The following is a 22,968-nucleotide window of genomic DNA, read 5'->3' on the forward strand; positions in this document are numbered from 1 at the left end:
CACCTGGGTTCATAACCCCAGGTGTGCACTCGTGTCTTCCCCTCCAATCAAAGGACCGGCCCACGGGCAAAGAGGAGCTCGTCCCTCACAGGGGACCAGACTGTCCACCTTTTGGGCCTGAATCCGTGAGGTGAAGTGGGTCTGCGTTCACTTCCCTGACGACCGCTGCAGCAACACGTGTGCCCCCCACCCGAAGCTTCTGCCCTGCACCCCGACCACCCCTCACCCACAGCTTGCCCAGCGGGCCTGGAGGGAGGGTGTCCAGTCAAGACATCTTTCACTTTTTCCATTTTTTATTAATCAAATGATACAAAATAACCATCATTCTTTAAATACCCAAGCACCCAGCTGCTCCTCTCACTCTGAAGGTCACACCCTCCTTAGCCTGTCCCCCACCCTGCTCTCCCACTTCCCCTGCCCTAGCCCAAGGACAGTCCTGGGAGGAGGCAGGGGCAGAGCTGGAGGCAGGAACAGATAGCATTGGACGGACAGCTAATTTGGGCTGGGGATAGATTAGGAGAGGCAGGTTCTTGGAGACCATTTTTAATACAAAATATCCAGCTCTATTTTCAGCCCCTTCCAAGTCATTTCCCCTAGCCCAGCTCCTCTCTGCCTTGCACCCACTACCTAAAGGGGTGGCCCTTACACCATCCCTACCCCTCCACGTCCATCCCTGGCCCCAACCTGACCCGTGAGCCTCCCTCTGGTGGGGATTCCTGGACCCTTCCTGGACCCATTAGCTCCATCCATGGAGCTCCCAGGGATGAAGTGCAGAGAGCCCCAGGATGGACTATAATGAACCTGAACTTTGCAGAGGTGAGACAGGTGCAAGCTGGGGAACAGTGTGGTGATGATAGAGAGGAGTTTTATTTCCGTGCCCACAGTCTCTAGGCTCCCCCTTCCCCAACTCCCCCCCAAAGAATCCCAGGGTAAGGTTCTCAGCTCCCTGGGACAGGGCTCCCCAGCTTCACGCTCTTGGCTGCTTCTCCAATCAGCTCCCAGAAACTCCCAAATTTTAGTTTCGAGTCGTTACAGCTGCCCAGGTTGGCGATTCTCTCTTCCAGTCCACAGTTGCTCTGAAGGGAGGAAAGACACCACAGCTCAGGGAGGCAGCGCCTTCCAAATCTTCCCACCCCGCCCTGCCCAGGGGCCGGAAGCAGGGCCTGAGCCTACCTGGCTCTGGCAAGGGGGAAGGGCTAGGGGTTGCTAGTGCCAGGGGCTATGGCTGTGTGGGTGGGGCCTTGAAGCACTTGCTTGGGAAATCAGGGTTCTGCCTGGTGTGGGGTCACCCCCTCAGTACCGGCATGAGGTGAGGCAGCTGCTGGGTCACCAGGTCATGTAGTTCAGAGGGGGTCAGCGTCTCCTTTCCACCCTCCACCGAGTACTGGTGGAAGTTCTTGATGAGGGTCTCAATGGCCCTTTCCACGTCACTCAATTCCTGGGCATCCTGAGGGCAAGGGACGTCACCCACATCAGGGAGTCTCTACCCCACCCTACCACACCCTACTTTCCCCAGGAACCTAGCCAGGCCAACAGGGCAGAAGACAGCTGGGAGGCACACAGGCTCCCTCCCACTCCAGAGCCCAGCATCCAGCCCTCCTCACCCCCACTGGCCTCTGCCCTGAGCTACAGGTTGGACAAGGCTTCCTTCCCCACACCCCAGCCCCTCCTTCCCAGGCAGGGCAGGTCTCAGCACATGGCCCAGGCATCCTCTTCCTGGGAGGCCTCCATCTGCAGCACCCTGTGTGGGCACCAGAAAGGGGGTTGTGGGCATCAGAAAGGGGGGGAGGTCCGGTCTTATAGGCAGAGTCTGGAGGGTAGGCCAAGGCCAAGATGAGGGAGAAGTCCATGGGGGAACACAGACCCACAGAGGAGAGGAAAAGAGTGTGAGAATAGAAAGACAGGCCAGGAATGAATGGGCCCACCTCAGCATTGGCTGACCGACACTGGCCCATGGTGCCTGGTGTGCTTGGTCCTTTGGTGAGAGTTGTGTCGTCCTACTGCCTGCCCTGGAGGAGCTGATGGTTCATGATCTGCCTAGAGGAGTGGGGAGGTCGAGGAGAGGGCAGATCCCAGGATTTCATTTTTCCACGAGCCCCTTTGGCTCCACCCCAGATATTCTGAAACCCAGGCTCTAGGAGCTAAGGTCACCACCCCCAAGCCAACCCATTTAGAGAGAATCCCTTAGGCCTCACCTTAGCTTCATTCCTTCCTCCTCCTCCAAATACCCATTCAGTTCCACGCACACACACCAGCCTCCAGTGCCCGCCCTCCAGCCCTTTCCCTGGTAGTCTAGGGTAGGAGAAGCTAATCATGCCCTTTGGACAGGGGGAAGCCCATTTTGGGCGAAAAGCCCTTGGTAGCCTTACCTGCTGACAGCCTCTGAGACAGGACAGGATGAGCCAGCTCACCTGAGCTCAGCTCTTATACCTGGGGGAAGGGAGGGGAGGCAGGGGCTGGGCCTCTTCCCTAAGCCACCCCTGCTATTTCGGCTGCTTGGGTGGTGAGACAGCTGTGGGCCACACCCTCCATTGGCCAGAGCTCCAGAGCCTGCTGCCATCCCTGCCAAGAGGAGGGAGCCATGGAAGGCCAGGTCTGAGGTGTCCCTGGCCCCAGACCAGAAGACAGAGTCCTGAGAAAAGATAGGGGAGGAAAGGTAGGGAAGGGAGAGGCGGAAGGTGTGGCAACACTCTAGGGTCGACCTGGGGAGGACAGGCCTGGCTGGAGGAATTGTAGGGCAAGGAAATGGAGGGGCCCTGAGGTAAGAGCCGGGAGAAGCAGATGCTGATCAAGGCAGAGTTTGTGGTACAGAGAAAATGAGGGACACGTGGGCTGAGAGAGGTTGTCAGGGACCCCTCTGTACTTTGATGTCACACACACACACACACATACTCTCACCTGGACCACTGTGGTCAGTGACACTCAAGCCTGCCCAGATCCCATAGCCCAGCCTTCCTCAGTCCGGATGGCAGAGAGATGAATGAGGACCAGATCAGGAAGGAGCCAGAGAGAGGCAGCCTGGTAGAGGGGCCAGACTGGCTGCCGTCCTGACTTCCCTTCAGCTCCCCTCAACCAGTGTGCACATGTGCAAGGCCCAAATGAGTTATCTGGCAGCTAATGACCTCTCCAAACTTGTTGGGCTGCCTGCTGCTCCCTCTCTCAGAGCCCCGAGCCTTCCCTGACCCAGCCACTCCACAGCAACCACACACACACAAACACACAGGCCACTACGGAGGATGTCATCTCAGGGAGCAGGCCCAGGGACTCAGCTCTCCTCGCCTGATGGGGAGGAGGAAGGGAGAAGGGCAGGGGGTCAGGGCAAGAATGGGGTGGGGCCCAGAGTCAAAGCTCCTGGGTTCCTTTCCTAAACCCTGAGCTCAGAGCATACCTGATGAAAAAAAATAATAAAAGAGCCATTTTATTTTCACTTATTTTTTTAAAAATTATTTTTATTATAAAAATTTGTATTTATTATATTTATTTTTAAAGGAGCCACTTTAAAGTGAAGTCCAGCCCTGGCTGGTGTACCCCAGTGGATTGAGCACAGGCCTGCAAATGAAAGGGTCTACAGTTTTGCTTCCCAGTCAGGGCACAGGCCTGGGTTTCAGGCCAGGTCCCCAGTAGGGGGCACTCGAGAGACAACCTCACGCTGTAGTTTCCCTCTCTTTCTCCTTCCCTTCCCCTCTCTCTAAAAATAAATAAATAAATAAAATTTTAAATAAAAAATTAAAAAGTGGAGTTTAAGGTGCCACCTCAGAGGAACTGCCTTATTTATCTCACCCTTCCAACACCTTCGGAATGTTAAAACTGGACAAATAACCTTTCGAATGGACCTAAAGCATTGTAATCCAAACAACTGTTTGCAGAGATAACAAGAAAGCAGACTGAAATTAAAGACATTCCCAAGAATTAGCATCATTATGTTAGCTTATCTGCACTTACAGAAATTCCTTCCTTAGTATATTAACACCATTAAAAAAACCTCTTAGCCCTGGCTGGTGTGGCTCAGTGGACTGACTGCCGGCCTGTGAACCAAAAGGTTGCTTCTTCAATTCCCAGTCAAGAACACATGCCTGTGTTATGGGCCAGGTCCCCAGTAGAGGGCACACAAGAAGCAACCACACATGGATGTTTCTCTCTCTTTTTCCCTCCCTCCCCCTGTATCCATAAATAAATAAATAAATAAATAAAATATTTAAAAGTAAAAAAATTTTAAATCTCTCCACCTGAAATTATTCCCCTTCTCTTTCTCATAAATACTCCCCTTGACCCCAAGTGGAACACTATTTGAGTTTCTGCCTAAATCAGCGCTTCCAGAACATTTATTCTTTTGGATCTCAAATAAATGTTTGTTGTTTCACTTTGTCCTTTTATTTATTTTTTTTAAAGTAACAACTTTTCTTTAGATTTTATTTATTTTTAGAGAGGGAAGGGAGGGAGATAGAGAGAGAGAAACATCAATGTGCGGTTGCTGGGGGTCATGGCCCGCAACCCAGGCGTGTACCCTGACTGGGAATCAAATCTGCGACACTTTGGTTCGCAGTCCTCACTCAATTCACTGAGCTATGCCAGCCAGGGCTGTCCTTTTATTTTTAGAAGACCAATCCTGAGGCCCCTCCAAGGCCCCTTTTAGGTCTCTCCTGTACTTGTGGCCTCAATGAGAGGGATCTGTTAGAGTCTCAATGAGGCCCTTTCGAGAGTATCATTTCTGAGGGCTCATCTGGGAGGTCTCAAACTGGGAATGCTCTGGAAGTCTCTCAATCCTCGGGCTTCTCCAAAAGTGCCTCAACCTGGGTCCCTCTGAGGGATCTGTCTGGGGATCCCTCCAAGGGTCTCTCACTGTGGGAGATCCCCTCAGTGTAGGAACCCCTCAGTGTGGGTACCTCTCTGGAATATCTCAGGCAAATGGCCCCTGGGAGTCTCAGTCTGAGGGTCCTTCTCAGTCTGGGGACACTTAGATAGAAGGTCTCAATCTAGGACCCTTTCATGGTGTAGAGAGGGAGCTTACATGTTCCTCTGGACTAAGAACTGCCCCAGATGGACACCTGAGGGTATGCAGTACCAGCCCCAGAAGGTGGTACCCATTAGGCTGCCCCACCCCTGCTCCCTCTGGTGGCAGGCAGAGCAAGCCACATACCCCTTAAGCCAAGGACAGGGAGAGGGGCACCATGGCACTCTGAAGTTCTGCTTCCTGCAGGACCTCCACCACCCTGACCCCACAGTCCTCGAACCAGAACCTCGTCTTCATGCTTCTGCGTCACCATTGCTCTCCAGGGAGTGGGGGGGAAGGAGGGGCCAGTGTTCTAGAGCACCCATCAGAGGCTCTGGAATTCCAACCCAGTTCCACCTGATCTTGTCTTTGTGACTTAACCTCTCTCAAATCTGTTTCTTCCTCTTTAATATGGCACTTAAAAATAGAACCTACTTCAAAGGGCTGTGAGAATTAACTAAGATAATGCAAGAAATAGCAAGCCTTCGACATATGTTCCCAGCTTTCATTATCATTCAATGACACAAACCCTAGGAATAAGAAAAATGGGAGCCGAGCACACGCCCCTGAGCCCTAGGAGGCACCTGGTAGGATGAGTTACCTCGCCTGCTCCAGGAGGTCTGTCTCTGTCTTTCATATAGTCATTCACCAACCGTTTACTTACCGAGCAACCACCCCTGAGCACAAGATCTAGGTGTCAGATGCTGCATAATGTTCAAAGACGAATAACATTCCTTGTCCTCGAGGAGCTCATAATTTTTAGACCCACCCTCAGGTCAGGGCAGAGCTTTCCCACCCCTCAGTCTCAAGAGAAGAAATCAGGGTAGGTGTGAATAAAAAACATTCATGTTTTAAGGAGGAGGTTTTATTTGGGGTAATGGGATTCTGTGTGGTCCTGCCCTACCCTGCCCACCCCCCACCCAGCATCCTGGCCAGCAAGTTTTACTTCTTCCGGATCTCCAGGGCCTTCTCTTTCCTGATTTCCTTGGCCAACTCCCCAATCAGCCTCCAGTACTCGTTGAACTTGAGCTCTGAGTCCTGATTCACATCCAAGCTCTTCATCTTGTCATCCAAAGAGCCCACATCCTGAGGAGACACCAAAGGGAAGGATGGGGTTAGAAACGAGGGCTGTCCAGACCCGGAGGGGGAAGAACTGCTAATTGTCATTCCCTTCCCTCAGGGACCGTGAGGACCTGCCCCACACCTTTAGGAGGAGGCTGCAGCCCCAAGACAGAGCTATCATGGTGCCCAACTCCAAGGGGCAGCAGCACAGGGAGGTGGAGAACTTGATACACAGCACTTGCTGTGGAACAAATACTCCCACCACAGCAGATTATGAACCACAAATGTCACTGAATGCAGAGCTGGGAAGAGGTGCACACAGTGGGCCTTCACCTGCAGGGGCAGGTGGGTTCCAGCACAACACAGCACCAGCCCTGGGATTTGTCCAAGGACCTCCGGGGAGCCCCTGTAGACACAGACCTACTCTGACCACCCTCAGAGCCTACCTGGGCCACCCTCCTGCTTCAGAAAGCTGGAGAAGTTCACACTTGGCTGTTCATTTGCATAAACCTGATGTCTTCTCATTTTTCCATTTGAGTCACTAGCCTGGTAGATCAGGGGAATGGTAAAGACACAAGGTATTTGTTTTTCTAGGGAACCCTTGACAAAGTCCCTCACGACAGGCCTGTGACATCAAAGGACACTGTAAGCTGGACCATCACTATCACAAGACTTGTTGCCAGATAAACAGTCACAACCAAAACGTGGACTGCTGAACAACGCGTCCATGTCAAACCAGAAAAGGGTGCCTCGGGCCATTCCACGTTAACCATCTGAATCAACGTTTGGATGAAGGCAGAGAAGACTTGCCAAATCCATAGATGGCACAAAGTTAATCCATGGAAGAGCTACACAAGAGTTTTTGAAAAGCCACAGTCATAATTAATTGTATATAATACTATAAGTAATGCCAGCGGAAGGCTAAGGTATCCAGTGTAACACTATATGGGCAGGAAGAGAAAACACAATTAGTCAAGAGAAAGGAATAAAAAATATAGTAAGTGTTAGGAAAGAAGAGAAAAGTGCACCTCTTACTATATCAGCAATTATATCATTGCGTACCTAGGGGGAAAAAGGAATCATAATGGCTATATTCCAACAAGTGTAAGCACTTTACAGTGCTGACGGTTCCAAGCATTATGCTAAACACATTGCACTCTTTGACTTCATTTAATCTTCATAATCTACTGGAATGAAAGGCTCCATGAGCACAGGGACCTCGTCCCTCTGGCTCGCTGCTGTGATGCCAAGGCCTGGGAGACTGTTGGGCACACAGCAGGTGCCTGCTCACCACTGTAACCGAAAGCCTGGGACAGTGTCAAGACAGCACAGAGTACTGACTGAATAAATGCAGGACCAATCCAACAAAAAACATTACTATGAGTCCATTTCACAGATGAAAAAGTAAGGCTCTGAAAGATTAAGTAACTAACCAGGGATGACATGCCAGAACCCACATTTGAACCTAGATTGTTTGACTTAGAGTTTATGCCCCTATCCACTATTCTGTGTTACTCACCGCCCCACAAAAAAAAATGATTTGAAAGGATAAAGTATTTGATTATAATATTAATATTCAAAAACCAATAACTTTTATGTATATAAATAGTAATCAGTTAGAAACTATACTAAAAAAGATTGCATTTAAAATAGTAAAAAAGGAAATAAAACACTTACCATAAATATAGAAATCTATCTGGCTTTTGTGAAGAAAACTGAACTGAAGGATATATGTGATATTGTGATTTATAAAAAATATATGTTTGGTCATTCAAATGCCCAACCAAAATATAACGCTCATATGTATGTGGTCTTCCTCCACAGTCCCAAACTCACAACTCCCAAAATCTTTGGAATTTCCTAAGGGTTGAGAGTGATGATGTGTCTTTTGATATGTAAATGAGGTGAGCCTCACCATACTGGAAATTGGGTCTCAGATGATGTATTTAATAGAAAAGAAAACTGGAGCCCTGGCAGAGTAGCTCAGTTGGTTGGAGTGTTGTCTGAATAGGCCAAAGGCTGCAGGTGTGATCCCCGGTCAGGACACATACAAGAATCAACCAACAAGCTCTGACTGGTGTGGCTCAGTGGGTAGGATGTCATCCCACAAACCAAAAGGTCACCAGTTCAATTCCCAGTCAGGGCACATGTCTGGGTTGTGGGCCAGGTTCCTGGATAGGGGTGAGCAAGAGGCAATCGATCAATGTTTCTCTACCCACCTTTCCCCTCTCTTTAAAAATAAGTAAATAATTTTTTTTAAGATTTTATGTATTTAGTTTTAGAAGGGAAGGGAGAAGGAGGGAGAGAAAATCAATGTGTGGTTGCCTCTTGCACACCCCCTACTACTGGGGACCTGGCCGGCAACCCAGGCATGTGCCCTGACTAGAAAATGAACCACTGACCCCTTGTTTTGCAGGTGGGGCACTCAGTCCACTGAGCCACACCAGCCAGGGCATAAATAAATGTTTTTAAAAAATCAACCAATGAATGCATAAATAAGTAGAACAATAAATCTATATTTCTCTCTTTCTAGAATCAATAAATTTTTAAAAATTAATTTGAATAAATAAAAAACATACTTTTACTTAGAGAGAAAGGCTCAATAGTGTAAGATGTCAATATTCCCTAAAATATATGCATGATCCCAATTAATCTACAGGATTCTTTTTTTTTTTTTTTTTTTTTAAGATTTTATTCATCCATTTTTAGGGAGGGAAGGGAGGGGGAAAGAGAGAGAGAGAGAGAGAGAAACATCAATGTGTGGTTGCTGGGGGTTATGGCCTGCAACCCAGGAATGTACCCTGGCTGGGAATTGAACCTGGGACACTTTAGTTCCCAGCCCGTGCTCAATCCACTGAGCTATGCCAGCCAGGGCCAGGATTCTTTTTAACATGATTAAAAGTTACTAAAATTCTTCTTGAAAAATAAACATATGAGATCCACCAGTAAAATTCTGAAAAATAAGAGAGAAACAACCCTACAAGTTATTAAAGCATATTATAAAACTACAGTAAATGAACCCTGGCTGGTGTAGCTCAGTGGATTTAGTGTGGGCCTGTGAAACAAAGGGTTGCTGGTTCGATTCCCAGTCAGGGCACATACCTGGGTTATGGGCCAGGTCCCCAGTGGGGGTCAGGTGAAAGGCAAACACACACCGATGTTTCTCTCCCTCCCTTTCTCTTTCCCTTCCCCTCTCTTTAAAAATAAATAAATAAAATCTAATTTTTAAAAAAAACTACAGTAAATGAGATTGTTACTAAATAATAAACAGATAAATGAAACAGAATAAAGACACCCAAAACACATGGGAATTGGATAAATAATAAAGGTAGCATTTCACATCAGTAGGAAAATGTTAATAAAATAAAGTGGGGTTTTTTAAGATTTTATTTAATTTATTTATTTTTAAAGATTTTTATTTATTTATTTATTTTAAAGATTTTATTTACTTATTTTTAGAGAGAGAAGGGAGGGAGAAAGAGAGAGAGAGAGAAACATCAATGTGCGGTTGCTGGGGGCCATGGGCTGCAACCCAGGTATGTGCCCTGACTAGGAATCGAACCTGCGATGCTTTGGTTCACAGCCCGCGCTCAATCCACTGAGCTATGCGATTTTTATTTATTTTTAAAGTGTGTTTTTTTAATATGTTAAGTTGGAGGAGATCTTTCTAAGCATGACAATAAAACACAGCGGCCATTCAGGAAAAGTTGGAGAACTTGACTACATAAAAACTTTTAATATTCTGTATGGCAAAAAACTACCCGAAATAAAGTCAAAGGACAAAGGGCAAATTAGGGGGAAATATTCACAACACACATAATAGATAAGAGCTGATTTCTTCATTCTATAAAGAGCTAGAAAAAAATCAATGTGAAAAAAAGAACTCTTTGATAAAAGAAATAAACAAGTGGCTCCCAGAAAAAGCAATATACATGTCCATGAAAAAGTTTTTTTTAATGTTGTATTTTACTCAGAATTTTAAAAGTAGTATAAGTCAGAAAAAGTACCATTTTCACCTATTAGATTGGCAAAAGTTAAAAGCTTGCTAACTTTTTCAGGGCTCCTCAGAGGCGGTCAGCTGCTTCAGTATGAAGCTGAACATCTTTTTCCCAGCCACTGGTTGCCAGAAACCCATTGAAGTGGAAATGAACACAAATTTTGTTCCATTTATGAGGCGTGTATGACCCAGAAGTTGCTGCTGATGCTCTGGGTGAAGAATGAAAGGGCTATGTCATTCAAATCAGTGGTGGGAAAAACAAACAAGGTCTCCCCAGGAGGCAGGGCGTCTTGCCCTGACCCTGTTCTCCTGCTACTGAGTAAGGGGAATTCCTGGCACAGACCAAAGACGACTGAAGAAGGCCCAAAACTACTCAGGGTTGCATTGTGGAGACCAATCTCAGTGTTCTCAACTTGGCCGTTGTAAAAAAGGGGGAGGAAGATATTCCTGATCTCACTTGATATTACTGTGACTCATCGACTGGAGTCCAAAAGAACTAGCAGAATTCACAAACTTTTCAGTCTCTAAAGAAGACTGATTATATCCGCCAATATGTTGTGAGAAAGCCCCTAAACAAAGGGAAGAAACACAGGGACAAAGCACCCAAGATTCAGTATCTTGTTACTGCGCGTGGCCTCCAATACAAATGTCAGTGAATTGCTCTAAAGAAACAGGGTACTAAGAAAAATAAGAAGGCAGCAGAATATGCTAAACTCTTGGCTAAGAGAGTGAAGGAAGCCAAAGAAAAATGCCAGGAACAGATAGATTGCTGAGAGACGAGAGTCCACCTTTGAGTACAGTCAAAAATGATCTGGCCCTGACTGACGCAGCTCGGTTGGTTGGACGTTGTCTGTCCTGCAAAGCAAAAGGACTGGTTTGATTCCCAGTCAAGGCACTACCTGGGTTGGGAGCTCAGTTCAGTTCAGTCCTTGGCCGGGGAGCCAATGAAAGCAGCAGATTGATGTTTCTCCCCATCTTTTCTCCCTCCCTCCCCCTTTCTCTAAAAACTTAAATGTTTTTAAAAAATAATGCGGGTTCAATATCTAGTCAGGGAATGTACAGGAGGCAACCAATCAATGTTTCTCTCATGAAAGAATAAAGATGGCACCATTTGCAAAGCAGGCCTATGACCTTGTTAAACAGAACTGCCATTTTATTCTTCTAAGTTCATGTCCTTGAGACTGGAAATGAAAGCAAGAGCAGAACATGACTAACCGCCCCCCACAGTTTCAGGCAAAAGATAATATTGTAGCAAACTACAGCTTATGCAAAACCACCCAAATCTGTATTTCAATGGCCCCAACAGCCCAGGGGCCACACCAAGAGCAACCTTGACACCCTTTTATAATCTAATTATAATCCAAAAAAACCTCAAAGCTCCCGCCTCTCAGTGCTGGTGTATCCCTCCACACCATGCCCCTTTCCACTCTTGGTTTATTTTACTTTGCATAGCCTTCACTGCTTCCTCTGTTTTTTCGACCATACTCAACCAATTCTGTGAGCATCCTGATTACCAATGTTTTGAACTTTTCTCTCTGCATTTTGTTCTCTTTGAATTCTTTATTTTTTTTAATATGAGTCTGTGCCTTTTTTTAATTTTACTTATTTATTTTTAGAGAGGAGAAGGGAGGAAGAGAGAGGGAGAGAAACATCAATGTGTGGTTGCCTCTCAGACACCCCCTACTGGGAACCTGGCCTGCAACCCAGACATGTGCCCTGACTGGGAATGGAACCAGCCACCCTTTGGTTCGCAGGCCAGTGCTCAACCCACTGTGCCACACCAATCAGGGCTCTTTGTGAATTCTTTCATAGCCTGCATCACTGATGACCCTAACATCTCATATCAATGTTTTCTCTCTCTCCCTTCCTCCCTAAAGACAATTAAAAACATACCTACCTTCGGGTGACGATTTAAAAAAGAAAGAGTAATAAAATAAATAAGATCAGACATTTTTTTAACAGCTTCGTAAGATTTAGTTTGGGCTTTAATTGTGCATCTAAAGAAAATTAATCTTTCTTCTTTTGTTACTGAAATAAATACATTAGCGGGGGCAGGGAGAAGACTCATATTGGGTAAGGACATGCGGAACAGGCATTCACATGCACTGCTGGCAGCCATACAATGGGATGCAAACTTGTTGGGAAACAAATTGGTAACACCTATAAAAATTAAGAACAGTCATGCCTTTTGACCTAATATTTCTGCTCTCAGACCTTTCCCTCAAGTATGTAAAGATATATAAACAAGGATGTTTGCAAAAGGGAAAAAATGGACATAACAGAAAACTCCAATGAAAGATTGGCTGCACAAATTTGTGTTAACCCATATTTTTTTATTTTTAGACAGAGGGAAAGAGAGGAAGGAAAGAGGGGAAGAAACACCTATGTGCGGTTGCCTCTTGCACCCCACACCAGGGACCTGGCCCGCAACCCAGGCATGTGCCCTGACTGGGGATTGAACCAGTGACCCTTTGGTTCCCAGGCTGGCACTCAATCCACTAAGCCACACAGCCAGGGTCAGTGTATCAATTTTTAAAAATGGGGAAATATCTTTTATGCACTGTAAGGGGGAGCAGAGTTTGCCATCCCAAAATATCCCAGAGGTACTGATTATTTGAAGCTGGTTATTTTTTTTCATTCTTTTGTTTTAAATACCAGGAAATGTCCTTTTTAGAGATTTGATGGTCCTTTTTTAAAAAGATTTATTTATTTATTTTTAGGGAGAGGGGAAGGGAGGAAGAAAAAGAGAAAGAGAAACATCAATGTGTGGTTGCCTCTCACCTGACCCCCAATAGGGACCTGGCCTGCAACCCAAGCATGTGCCCTAACTGGGAATTGAACCAGAGACCCTTTGATTCCCAGGCCAGCACTCAGTCCACTGAGCCACACCAGCCAAGGCTCACTCATTCACTATTTTATTGAGCACCTACTCCTAGTCAGATACTGCTCTAAGTAGAGATAAAACAGTAGATTCCTTTCCTCATGGGACTTGCAGTCTTAGTAATGTATGAGCAGACAGTGCAAGTCAAGTTGTGATAGAAGTATTCTAAAAGAAAATAAAGCAGAATAAAGTAATAGAGCTCGAGGGAGGTGATCTTTGTATTCAGTGGTGAAGGAAGACCATGCTGAGGATTTGCTATTTGAGCAGAAATCTGAGTAAAATAAGGAATAAGCCTAACAAATACCTGAGGAATGAGCATTCTAGATCAGGAGAGGAAAAGTAAAGACAGTAAGTATAAATATCTCTCATTGCTTTTGAGGAGTTTTGCTATAAAAGAGAAGTAGAGATCTATGGCATAGCCAGAGGGAGTTATAGAATCAAGAGAGGTTTTTTTTTTTTCTTTTAAAGATGGGGTATATTGCAGCATATCTGGAAACTGATCAGAACAATCTAGTAGAGAGGGAAATGTTGATGATGCAAGACCAGGAAGAAGAGTTGAAAGGGTAAAGTCTTAAATAGGTGAAAAGGGATGAGATCCAGGGCACCAGTGGAGAGTCTGGCCTTGGGAGCACATATGGATCATTCATGGAAACTGGAAGGCAAGTGCGGGGGGTGTTGATCATTGGTTGATTTGGGGCAAGGAGTACACAGATGCTGCTGACTGCTCTTATTTTCTCAGTGAGAAAATTTCTTAGTGAGAGGGAAAATGTGGAAAGAGGTACTAGAGTTTGAAGAGAAAGGAAAAGTTGTGAAATAATCATCTGAAAGAGCTAATAAATGAATCAACCAGGGAAATACAGTAGAATTGGCAGGCATCACTGAAGGCCCCCTTGGGGTTGTGGTTACAGATTTCAAGTGAGACAAATCAACCTGGCGGCACCTTTTCTCCAGCCAGATTCTGCTACGTGAGAGCGGACACGGAATGGTGGACTTAACCAGCAAGGTGATGAAGATGAAATGTTGGATTTAACCTAGGTTGGGATTTTGTCAGACAAGGATAGAGAGAAACAGAATCAGGGATTGAGGGAGTGGTAATAATGATGAGCCTCAGAACCCAGCTGAGTAACAGGAAATGAGGACGCAAGGGATAATGATGGAAGACCAAAAAACCATAGGGAGTCACGAACACACTGGAGTGGAGAAACCAGCTAGAAGTGGGGGGAAGCAGAGTTTGCACCCCAAAATATGCTCTTGGGGATGGAAACTGAATACTTTAGACTGGTTATTTTCAAAAAAACAAACTCAGGGAAAACCTTTGACCTTCCGCCTAAAAGCTTAAAAGAATTTAGATAGAGGACCTGCTTCAGGAAGGGAGCTATCATTACAGATTACTAGAGTTTACATGAATTAGGTGTGATAGAGAGGCCCATTAGCTGTAAGTTTTCTCTGCATCCCATGTTAAAGATGGCCCACGAACATTTATTTACCAAACATTTGCTCTGCTGTCTCCAGGTGAATTGCCTTCCAGCCCTTTCAAGTCCCAGACCACAACCCGCTCACCCTTCTCCTTAGCTCCAGAACCGCACAGAAGCCTCAACTGCCCAGGATGTCTGCAGATCCCACATTCTTTGGAACCCCCACGTGTACATGTGTATAAACTTTGGTTGTTTCTGCCTGTTCATCTATCTCATGTTAACTTGATTATTACGCTAGCCAGAAGAACATAGAAAGGTAGGACAAAAATTCATTTTTACTCCCCTACAGAGGAAGAGAATCGGAATGATGGGGGTAGAACACAGAGAAAGGGAGTCTTAAAACTAAGATTTGGGAGGTGGTGTGCTTATTTTGGTAATGACAAAATCTGAAGCATAAACAGAGGAGTGGAGTGCTGAGATGCAAGAAGACAGAATCTTTGGAAGTGAGGAGCTCAAGAAATGGAAAAGCCCAGGAGTTGGATGAGTAGTCCGTGTGGATACTGAGGTGAGAAGTATCAGCGGTGAGAAGAAAAACGGTAAGCTAGCATCCAAAGAGCTATAAGGAAGGCAGGAGGTATATGAGCTTCCAAGGAACTGGGCATCTTAGGAAGAAGAAAAGCACTAAGATCTGGAAGCAGCAATGAAAAACAAAGAGCTCACTCCTGCACTTCCAGGCCCAGAGGAAGTTGTATTTGAAAGAAAAAACAGTCGTTACATTATTTGACAAAGCTACAGGAAATGCTGTACTTTCGGGAAAACTTTCAGGAAACAGCCCAAAGTTTCCTGTGAGAAGAGGAAGGGAAAAAGTCCAGGAAGTCTAAGGGTGGAAGGGATTCTGCAAAAGACAGACTGTGAATTTCAGAGACTTGTTTGGGTTTTTTTTTCTTTTTTCTTTTTTTAAGATTTTATTTATTTTAGAGAGAGGGGAAGGGAGGGAGAAAGAGAGGGGGTGAGAAAATCAATGTGAAAAAGAAACACTCATCAGTTGACTGGCATAAGCACCCTGACCGGGGACAGAACCTGCAACCCAGGGTATGTGACCGGAAAGGGGACCAGCAACCTCTCACTTTGCGAGATGACGCACAATCAACTGAGCCATTCTAGTCAGGGCTGTTTGTTTTTCTTTTAAATCTACCTACAGACACTTTTATGTGCCTGTGAATTTTCAGAAAAAAAGTAAAAGAAACTGTTAGCAGCCTTGGATGACGTACCAACCCAGAGTGGATGAAATTTAAATCCCTACTCCGCCCAGTGAGGACAGAAGGAATGACCTTGTTGGGCGCATTATTGAGGGTATTCCCAGAGAGGGCGGGAGGTCACCATAGGTCACTGATATTCTATGACTACATGAACTACCGTAGGCTGTGGGGCTTGGGTGTGTGTCTGACAAACTTCTTCCCACAGCTGGACCTCAGCTTCCACTAATTGTTAAGTGAGGAAAATAGGCCATGTTTTCTCTTACCCACCCAGCTCTGATGGTTTATGAACCTCCTGGAAGCAGCTCTGGGTCCAGTCTTATGTTCGTGAAATGAGACCAGAGAGGCACCGAGCAGGCACAGGAACCTAACAGCATCTTCTTCTTTTTTTTTGTTTTAAGATTTTGTTTGTTCATTCATTTTTAGAGACAGGGAAAGAGAAGGAGAAAGAGAGGGAGAGAAATATCAATGTGTGGTTGCCTCATGCATGCCCCTTACTGGGAACCTGGCCCGCAACCCAGGCATGTGTCCTGACTGGGAATCGAACTGGCAACCCTTTGGTTCGTAGCCAGCGCTCAGTCTACTGAGCTACACCAGCCAGGCTAACAGTATCTTCTGATGACAGCACAAAGCCCAGTAATATACTTCCCCCCAGACAGTGTTACCTAGTTACACACACCAGGCAAGAACACCCAGAACCACTTATACAAGCAGTCACCTACACCCTTCACCACAACACACCTGTGGTCACATTATCATGCCTAGCAATATCACATCACACACCCAGTGTCCCACAGCCACTGTCTCCCAAAACCTCAGGCCCAGAGACCCACACCTACCCTGAGCAGGTGAGGCAACTGCTGAGTGGCCAGTTCCTTAAACTCATTGATGCTGAGGCTGCCCTTCCGGCCCTCTCGCCCTGCAAAGGTGAAGAAGGTGGTGACCACTGTCTCGATGGCCGCCTCCAGCTCAGTCAGTGGCTCTGCTGCCATTAGGACCCTGGGACAGCAGCTGATGGCCTCACAGGGCTGACCTGCCATCAAAGAGTAAGGAGAGAAAGGGAGACTCAGGATAGACAGAGTGCCCCGTGCCCCTGCCCTGAGTCACCTCTCACGCCTCTGCCTGGAGGGAGCATTATGTGGAAGGAAGGAGGGAACAGGGATGGAGCTTGGGGCAGAGAAGCTCCTCAGTGTAGGCAGGAGAAGTGGCATTCACTTCCAGACCCCTTCCTCTCTAGATCTCAAACTTCTGAAGTCCCTGTGTTCTAAGGACCCCTTTGTGGTGGTCCCTCAGCCTGAAGACCCTCCTCTCAGAGAGAGGCTTTCGGTCTGAGCGTGGTCTTTGGAGCCCTCTCAGTCTCCTGGCCCCTCTGTGGAGTTCAGTCCCAAGGGTCCTTTCTTGGAATCTCACCCGGTCTCAGCGAGTCAGAAGGTTGTTTGCCTCCACAGCTCGTTTGTTTGTTAGGGAACCTGGGTCTTCAACCACAGGCACGGTGCCTACTCCTCCCAGCAGAGCTGCAGGAATCCAGCAAATGCCCAGCTGTGGTCAGGGCTGGCTCCTTCAGGCCAGACCCGCCCCCCGGTGGCCCCTCCCTGCTTCCACACAGGGACAGCTGGGCAGAGCACAGGACCCACCGGACCTCCCGCCCATTTCCGGGTAACAGCGGTCCAGGATGGGTCTCTCCGACGGCCGCCTCCCAGGAAGGTCTCCATCCAGGCACACACAGCCGCAGGGCAGGAGGGGGGCTTGATGTAGGGGATGTGCCCACTAATCCTCCCTTTTCATGCACCCCCCCCTACTCTTTCCCAAGGGGCTGTGGCCTTTCCCCAAGCCTCTTCCCAATCTGAGCGGGCTCCTGGGGAGGGACCTGGGATCCCCAAGAGGAAAAAGGCTCCCCATGCCCTGACCTGCTTGGCTCAGCTGGTTGAGCGTTGTCCCACAAAGAGTCACCAGTTCGATTCCTGATCAGAGCACATGCCTGGGCTGTCCCCGGTTGGGGCACAAGAGGCAGCTGACCAATGTTTCTCCCTCCCTTCCCTTCTCTCTAAAAATAAATAAAATCTTTTTTAAGAAAAGAAAAAGGCTCCCCAGGCTCCCTTCAGAGTTAGGGGGACTCACCGGGACAAGTCACAGAGATGGGTGGAAGCGTGCGGAGCTGAGGTTTACAAGCCTGTCAGGCTGGGACGCAACCGCTCCCAAGCCCAGAGGTGTCAAGTTTCCTAGTTGATTCTGAAGACGAGAGACGCCCAAATAGGGGCGGGGTAGGGGGGAGACTGCAGATTGCCAGCGGAAAGAACCAACAGAGGGAGCACTGAGAGGCCCAATCTAAGAAACACGCGTCTCAGAACGAGATCCCACAAAACACCCTGCAGCCCAAGATCATCCCCTCAGAGGATTCCAGACAGAGACCCCACAATAGGGGAATCAGAATGAGACCCCACAGAGGAGACCCCAAATTGAAATCCCTCTTGGGGTCTCATACTGGAACCTCTGAGGGAGACTTCCAAAACCAAATTATTCACTGAGGGGTCCCCTCACTGAGACCCTCAGTGGGCTCCTCCCCTTCCCTGCCTAGCTGGCGACAACTGGGTACTATGGGGTGTAAGGGGCTCTCAGCGTCCTTCCCAGGACCTTTCCCTGCCGACACCCCCCTCCCTTCCTCCTGGGCCCTGACTGCCGGGGGCCAGCAGCGGGGGAGACGCAACCAAGACTGGAGAAGACACAGGGCAGCTTGTTCCAGCACAGAGGGCGCCTCTGTCCACTCCTGGCCCCTTGCCCCACTGGGTGTCTGTGAAGGGGTGGAGCTGGTGGAGAGGTGGGGTCAGTGGGGGAAGGAGGACTGAAGACAGGTCTCCCGACACAGCTCCAGTAGCCACATTTCAGCCTTGTCTGTCTGTCCAGAACCTGCTCCCACCTCAGGCCCAGGCTGACAGTGAGTATCCTGCCCCAGCCCTGGCCACCTTAGGGGAAAGGGGACTTCAGCGGGGGTCCAGGACTTTGGGGACAATGGCATTGTGGTGCACTGAGGTGAGGGTCTGGGAAGAGTTTGGATGATGGCAGTTCGGGACTGGAGGGAGACAGGAATTGGAGGCAAATGAAGGTCAGAGGGCTACCTGGGAATGAGGTGAGCAAGGAAGCCTGAGGGAAACCCAGCCACGGAGCTTCCAAAAGACCAGGCCCTCCTAGCAGGGAGCCCTCGAGTGCTCTCCCAAGGCTTCCTCCACCTCCCAGGTCCTGGGGATGGGACCCAACCCCTGGCTCACTTCCAGTGAGGTAAGATCGTGCAGATGGAACAGCTGTTTCTGCTCACCCCCTGCAGTCTCAGCCTCTGCCACCCCCACCCAGCTTTGCCAAGATCTCAGGGCCCAGGGAAGACCGGGGGTGGCATAGCACGGACCATGAATGAGATTTCAGGAACAGGGGCAGTAGGGTACTGCCTATACCCACTCCCAAGTCTCACTTCATACAACCTCCCCTTTCTCCTCCTCCTCTTTCTTTGCCCAGACCTCTAGATTCCTCTTCCCCCCAATTCTTTTTTGTTTTGCCCTCTTCCTCCTCCCTGCCAAGATCCTCTCAGAACTGCTCCTACATAAAACACCTGGCTGCTCAAGGGCTCCAGGCAACCTCCAGGAGCCCCTCCTGGATGGGGCCAGTAACTGAGCCATCAGCACCCCTCCCTCACATGCTCCTTATCCCCTCCATCAGCCGGGCTTGGATTCCATCTCCCCCATGTCTCTGTGACAACCACTTCTCATGTCCGGAGTTCAGGTGACACTCACAAGGGCCCCATTGAAGAGCTGGGACGTCATTTGATCAGGGCCCATTGTCCAGCCCCTCAGGCCTGGGACAGGATGGGGACACCTGATCTGAGACACCTGAGCTGCCCCCTGAGGCTGTGGAGGGGTTGACTGTCCCAGGACCAAGGGAAAGAGCCCCCTGGCTTGGCAGTTTCCCCTCCTCAACAGACCCCTCCGTGTTTCTCCTCCTGTTTCGCAGACCCTTGAACTCAAGAGTTCCTCATCTCCCCTAATGCATTCCAACCCCTTCTCCCCGCTGCCCCTGTCCCCACATCTACCAGGCCGGGCCCTTGGGATAGGAGGGCCAGCAGCAGGGGACACAAGTCTCCTCTCCTCTTCCCTGGAAGCTCTGGCTCCAGGGCAAAGGCTCAGACATTCCTCTCTCCCTTCCCACCACCACCCAACAGAAGGGCTGATTCTGCAGAGGAGTAAAAGGAACCAAAGTAGAGGTAACGGAGGCACACCCCGGGGAGCCGTGTGCCATGTTCAGGACAGAACAGAGTTGAAGGACCAATAGAGGCCCCCAGTCTGCTGACAGGGAGCTCACAGGCAATGAGACTCCCTTCCCCATGAACCCTGGGCCGCCCACTCAGGCTGGCACCTTCTCCACCAGGTGTCCAGGGGTACCAGGCTGACTCCTTGCTAGGGGTGGCCAGCAGAGTCTATAGAGAGGAGCCCAGCCCACCACACCCAACGGCAGAGCTTGGCTATGCTTGGCAAGCAACGTCCAGGGTAAAAATAGAGCCGGAGGAAGCCTGGCTGGGTCCTGTGACCACCCCTGCCTCCCTGTCTGCCTCCCACGCCCTCCTCAGCGTCTGCTCAGGCAGCCAGGAGACGCTGCAAAGCCCACTGCAGGCCTCCAGAGCCAGCCCTGCTCCAGTTGTCCTACCTCCATGCTCTTAGCTGTGACTCCCTCTGGCTGGAGTATGGACTGAAGGGCACAAAGAACAGCTGTGGGCTCAGATATATTTGGGTTCTCCTATGTCATAACATCCCAGCGAGAGGTTAATTGCGATGGCAATGGGACTCCAATCTCATGGCTATTTGGGCTGTGGGACCAGGGCCAGGTCTGAGGACTCCCCTCACCCTGACCCCAGATACTCTGATCACAGTTCCCAGCTCACTTCCCTGGTGGGGGGTGGGTAGGTGAGCTGCGCAATGGGTTCTGAGCTGGAGACGGCGATGGAAACTCTCATCAATGTGTTCCATGCCCACTCGGGCAAGGAGGGGGACAAGTACAAGCTGAGCAAGAAGGAGCTGAAAGAGCTGCTGCAGACCGAGCTCTCCGGCTTCTTGGATGTAAGCACAGGGCCAGGGCGGGGGTACAGGGTGGAGTGGGTGAGGGGTGGGGGAACAGAGTGGGCATCTCCCTGCCATCTCCCCACCCCCTCCCAGCACAGCTCATCCATCACCTTACTCTCTTGGTTCAAGTCAAAATGCCCTGAGATATTGACCACCTATTAAGTGCCAGGCCCTCTATAAATGCAGCAATAACAAGGCGCACCGTCTAGAAGGAAAAGACTGACATTCGAACGTAAAGCCTGAACACCAGGAAGTACACAGGCCTTAATAGAAGTGGCAGAAAGGATTATGGGAGAATATTAACCTGGCTGAAGTGGGACAGCTGCTCCAAAGATGTGGTGCTTGAGCGATAGATTCCCATGGAAGATTTATTAGGATAAATGTAGGCATTTCAGAAGGTATCTGCATGAATAAAAGCACGGCAGAAACATGCAGCATGCTTAGTAGTTTTGACTGGAGTGAAGGATGTAGAAAAGTAGGCTAAAGGAGTAGAAAGGCACCAGCTTTGAGGTTTTATTAAACCTGGGTTCAAATTCTGGCACTGCTACTTTCTAGCTGTGTGGCTTTGGACACATTTAACCACCAACTGTCCATTTGTTTCTTTTTTAGAATGAGAATAATGAAATCTACTTCATACTGTTTGTGTTGCAATCAAATTAGACAATACTTGTAAACTCCTGGTAAAGTGCTTATCCCATTGTAGGCACTCAACATATAATAACTAGTGTTATTACTCTGCCTTGTTGAGGAGCTTATTCTGTAGGCAACAGGAGGTCACAAGTGTTAGTTCTGAGGACGGAAGCAGAAGAGTCCCATTAGATGTAGTTCTCCTTGCTTACCTATGCCTCCCTCTCCCCAACCAACCATCCCCTTTGCCTCTGACTTAGTTCTATTCGTCACTTTACAACTACCTCTCCATCTCCTCACTTCACAGGCTCAGAAGGATGCGGATGCTGTGGACAAGGTGATGAAGGAGCTAGACGAGAATGGAGATGGGGAGGTGGACTTCCAGGAGTATGTGGTGCTGGTGGCCGCCCTCACAGTGGCCTGTAACAACTTCTTCTGGGAGAACAGTTGAGCAGACAGCCCCAGTGGGCAGCGCCCTTCCCCTCTGTACTGCCATACCTGCCTCTACACCCTGCTTTCCTTTCACCTCACTTTTCCCTCCCCACAATCCCACCTTTGCCCACCCTCCATCAAGGGCGCAAGAGTAGTGGGCCAGTCCTGCAACTCATGTTTCATTAAAGGCTCCTCTCTCGCCAACTGCTGTGTCTCCTTTGGACCCTGGAAGTGGGTGGGGAAGTGAAGGTGGCTCACTCCCAACTTGCCTAATTTGGGGCAGGATCTTATTTGACAAGAAGTCAAGGGACCATTACATCTTCCTACCTGAAGAATGCTCAAGGCCAAGGAAGGTAGGGGTTCAAAGTTCCAGCTGGAAGTGGATGAGACCTTAGTTTCTCAGCTATAAAGCCAGAAAAAGAATTTCCCTTCAACCTTCAAAGAATATTTAGAGGATCTTCCATGTGCTAGACATAGTGTAGGAACATGGGATACAGCAGTGAACAAAACAGACATGACCCTTACCCTCACACAGGTAAACTCCACTAAGGGTACCAGACCACTAAACCTATACACATAGTTGCTAGGAAGAAAAACAAAAGGATTCAGACCGGCATATATAGGGGTGGGGGGGGGGTGTGGGAAGGTTGAAGATGTGTTCATTTACTCATTCATCAAACATTTGAGCACTTTGTGTACCCGGGCTTTAGAAAAATCCCATATATGTCTGTATCAAAACCGACATGGATGGTAGATAGGGATCCCACACAAATAAGAATTTAACAATATTTAAGCCAAGGTGAGGAGGGGAGAAAGTGAAGAAGAAAATACCGACTGGGCTTCGGTAACTGGAGCAGAATCCAGTAGATGTGGGCTGTTAGCACTGGCCCCCACAGGCCTTGCCTGGGGCGATCACAGCATTCCACAACTGTGAATGTGAGCGAATGTGAAAGAGAGCAAATAAGAATAAAGAGGAGAGCCAATGCAAACTACCCAATTCCAGTGGTTCCAGAAACGATGCCAGTCCCATGTAAAGAACTTCAGTAAGCCCTGGCTGGTGTAGCTCAGTGGACTGAGCGCAGGCTGCAAACCAAAGAGTTGCCAGTTCGATTCTTGGTCAGGACACATTCTTGGGTTGCTGGCCAGGTCCCACCCAGTACAGGGTGCCCAAGAAGCAACCACACACTGATATTTCTCCCCCTCTCTTTC

General features: G+C 48.5%; 3 protein-coding genes across 8 annotated transcripts; 1 reads left to right on the top strand and 2 right to left on the bottom strand.

Moving 5' to 3' along the window:
* Positions 1-273: 273 nt before the first annotated feature.
* Positions 274-2,430, bottom strand: S100A14 (S100 calcium binding protein A14). Its single transcript, XM_028503140.2, has 4 exons — positions 2,370-2,430; positions 1,926-2,037; positions 1,301-1,447; positions 274-1,076 (listed from the first exon to the last, which is right to left on the bottom strand). The coding sequence occupies exons 2-4, from the start codon at positions 1,953-1,955 to the stop codon at positions 939-941; spliced, it is 315 nt and encodes a 104-aa protein (XP_028358941.1). The 5' UTR covers positions 1,956-2,037; positions 2,370-2,430; the 3' UTR covers positions 274-938.
* A 3,403-nt stretch (positions 2,431-5,833) lies between these two features.
* On the bottom strand, positions 5,834-17,838 carry S100A13 (S100 calcium binding protein A13). 5 transcript variants are annotated; one of them, XM_028502866.2, is made up of 3 exons: positions 17,720-17,838; positions 16,441-16,634; positions 5,834-6,076 (listed from the first exon to the last, which is right to left on the bottom strand). In XM_028502866.2, the coding sequence occupies exons 2-3, from the start codon at positions 16,591-16,593 to the stop codon at positions 5,933-5,935; spliced, it is 297 nt and encodes a 98-aa protein (XP_028358667.1). In that variant the 5' UTR covers positions 16,594-16,634; positions 17,720-17,838; the 3' UTR covers positions 5,834-5,932. The 5 variants fall into 5 exon arrangements, with proteins under 5 accessions (XP_028358667.1, XP_035870926.1, XP_028358668.1 ...); XM_036015033.1 differs by lacking the exon at positions 17,720-17,838 and adding an exon at positions 17,509-17,542; XM_028502867.2 differs by lacking the exon at positions 17,720-17,838 and adding an exon at positions 17,012-17,125.
* A 555-nt stretch (positions 17,839-18,393) lies between these two features.
* S100A1 (S100 calcium binding protein A1) lies at positions 18,394-21,963 on the top strand. 2 transcript variants are annotated; one of them, XM_028502716.2, is made up of 3 exons: positions 18,394-18,533; positions 20,545-20,697; positions 21,635-21,963. In XM_028502716.2, exons 2-3 carry the CDS (start codon positions 20,557-20,559, stop codon positions 21,776-21,778), a joined length of 285 nt encoding a protein of 94 aa, XP_028358517.1. In that variant the 5' UTR covers positions 18,394-18,533; positions 20,545-20,556; the 3' UTR covers positions 21,779-21,963. The 2 variants fall into 2 exon arrangements, with proteins under 2 accessions (XP_028358517.1, XP_028358518.1); XM_028502717.2 differs by having other exon boundaries at positions 18,410-18,533; positions 20,534-20,697.
* Positions 21,964-22,968: the final 1,005 nt, after the last annotated feature.

This window comes from Phyllostomus discolor, chromosome 14, assembly GCF_004126475.2.
Source record: "Phyllostomus discolor isolate MPI-MPIP mPhyDis1 chromosome 14, mPhyDis1.pri.v3, whole genome shotgun sequence".
In the NCBI taxonomy this organism is placed as follows: Eukaryota; Metazoa; Chordata; class Mammalia; order Chiroptera; family Phyllostomidae; genus Phyllostomus; species Phyllostomus discolor.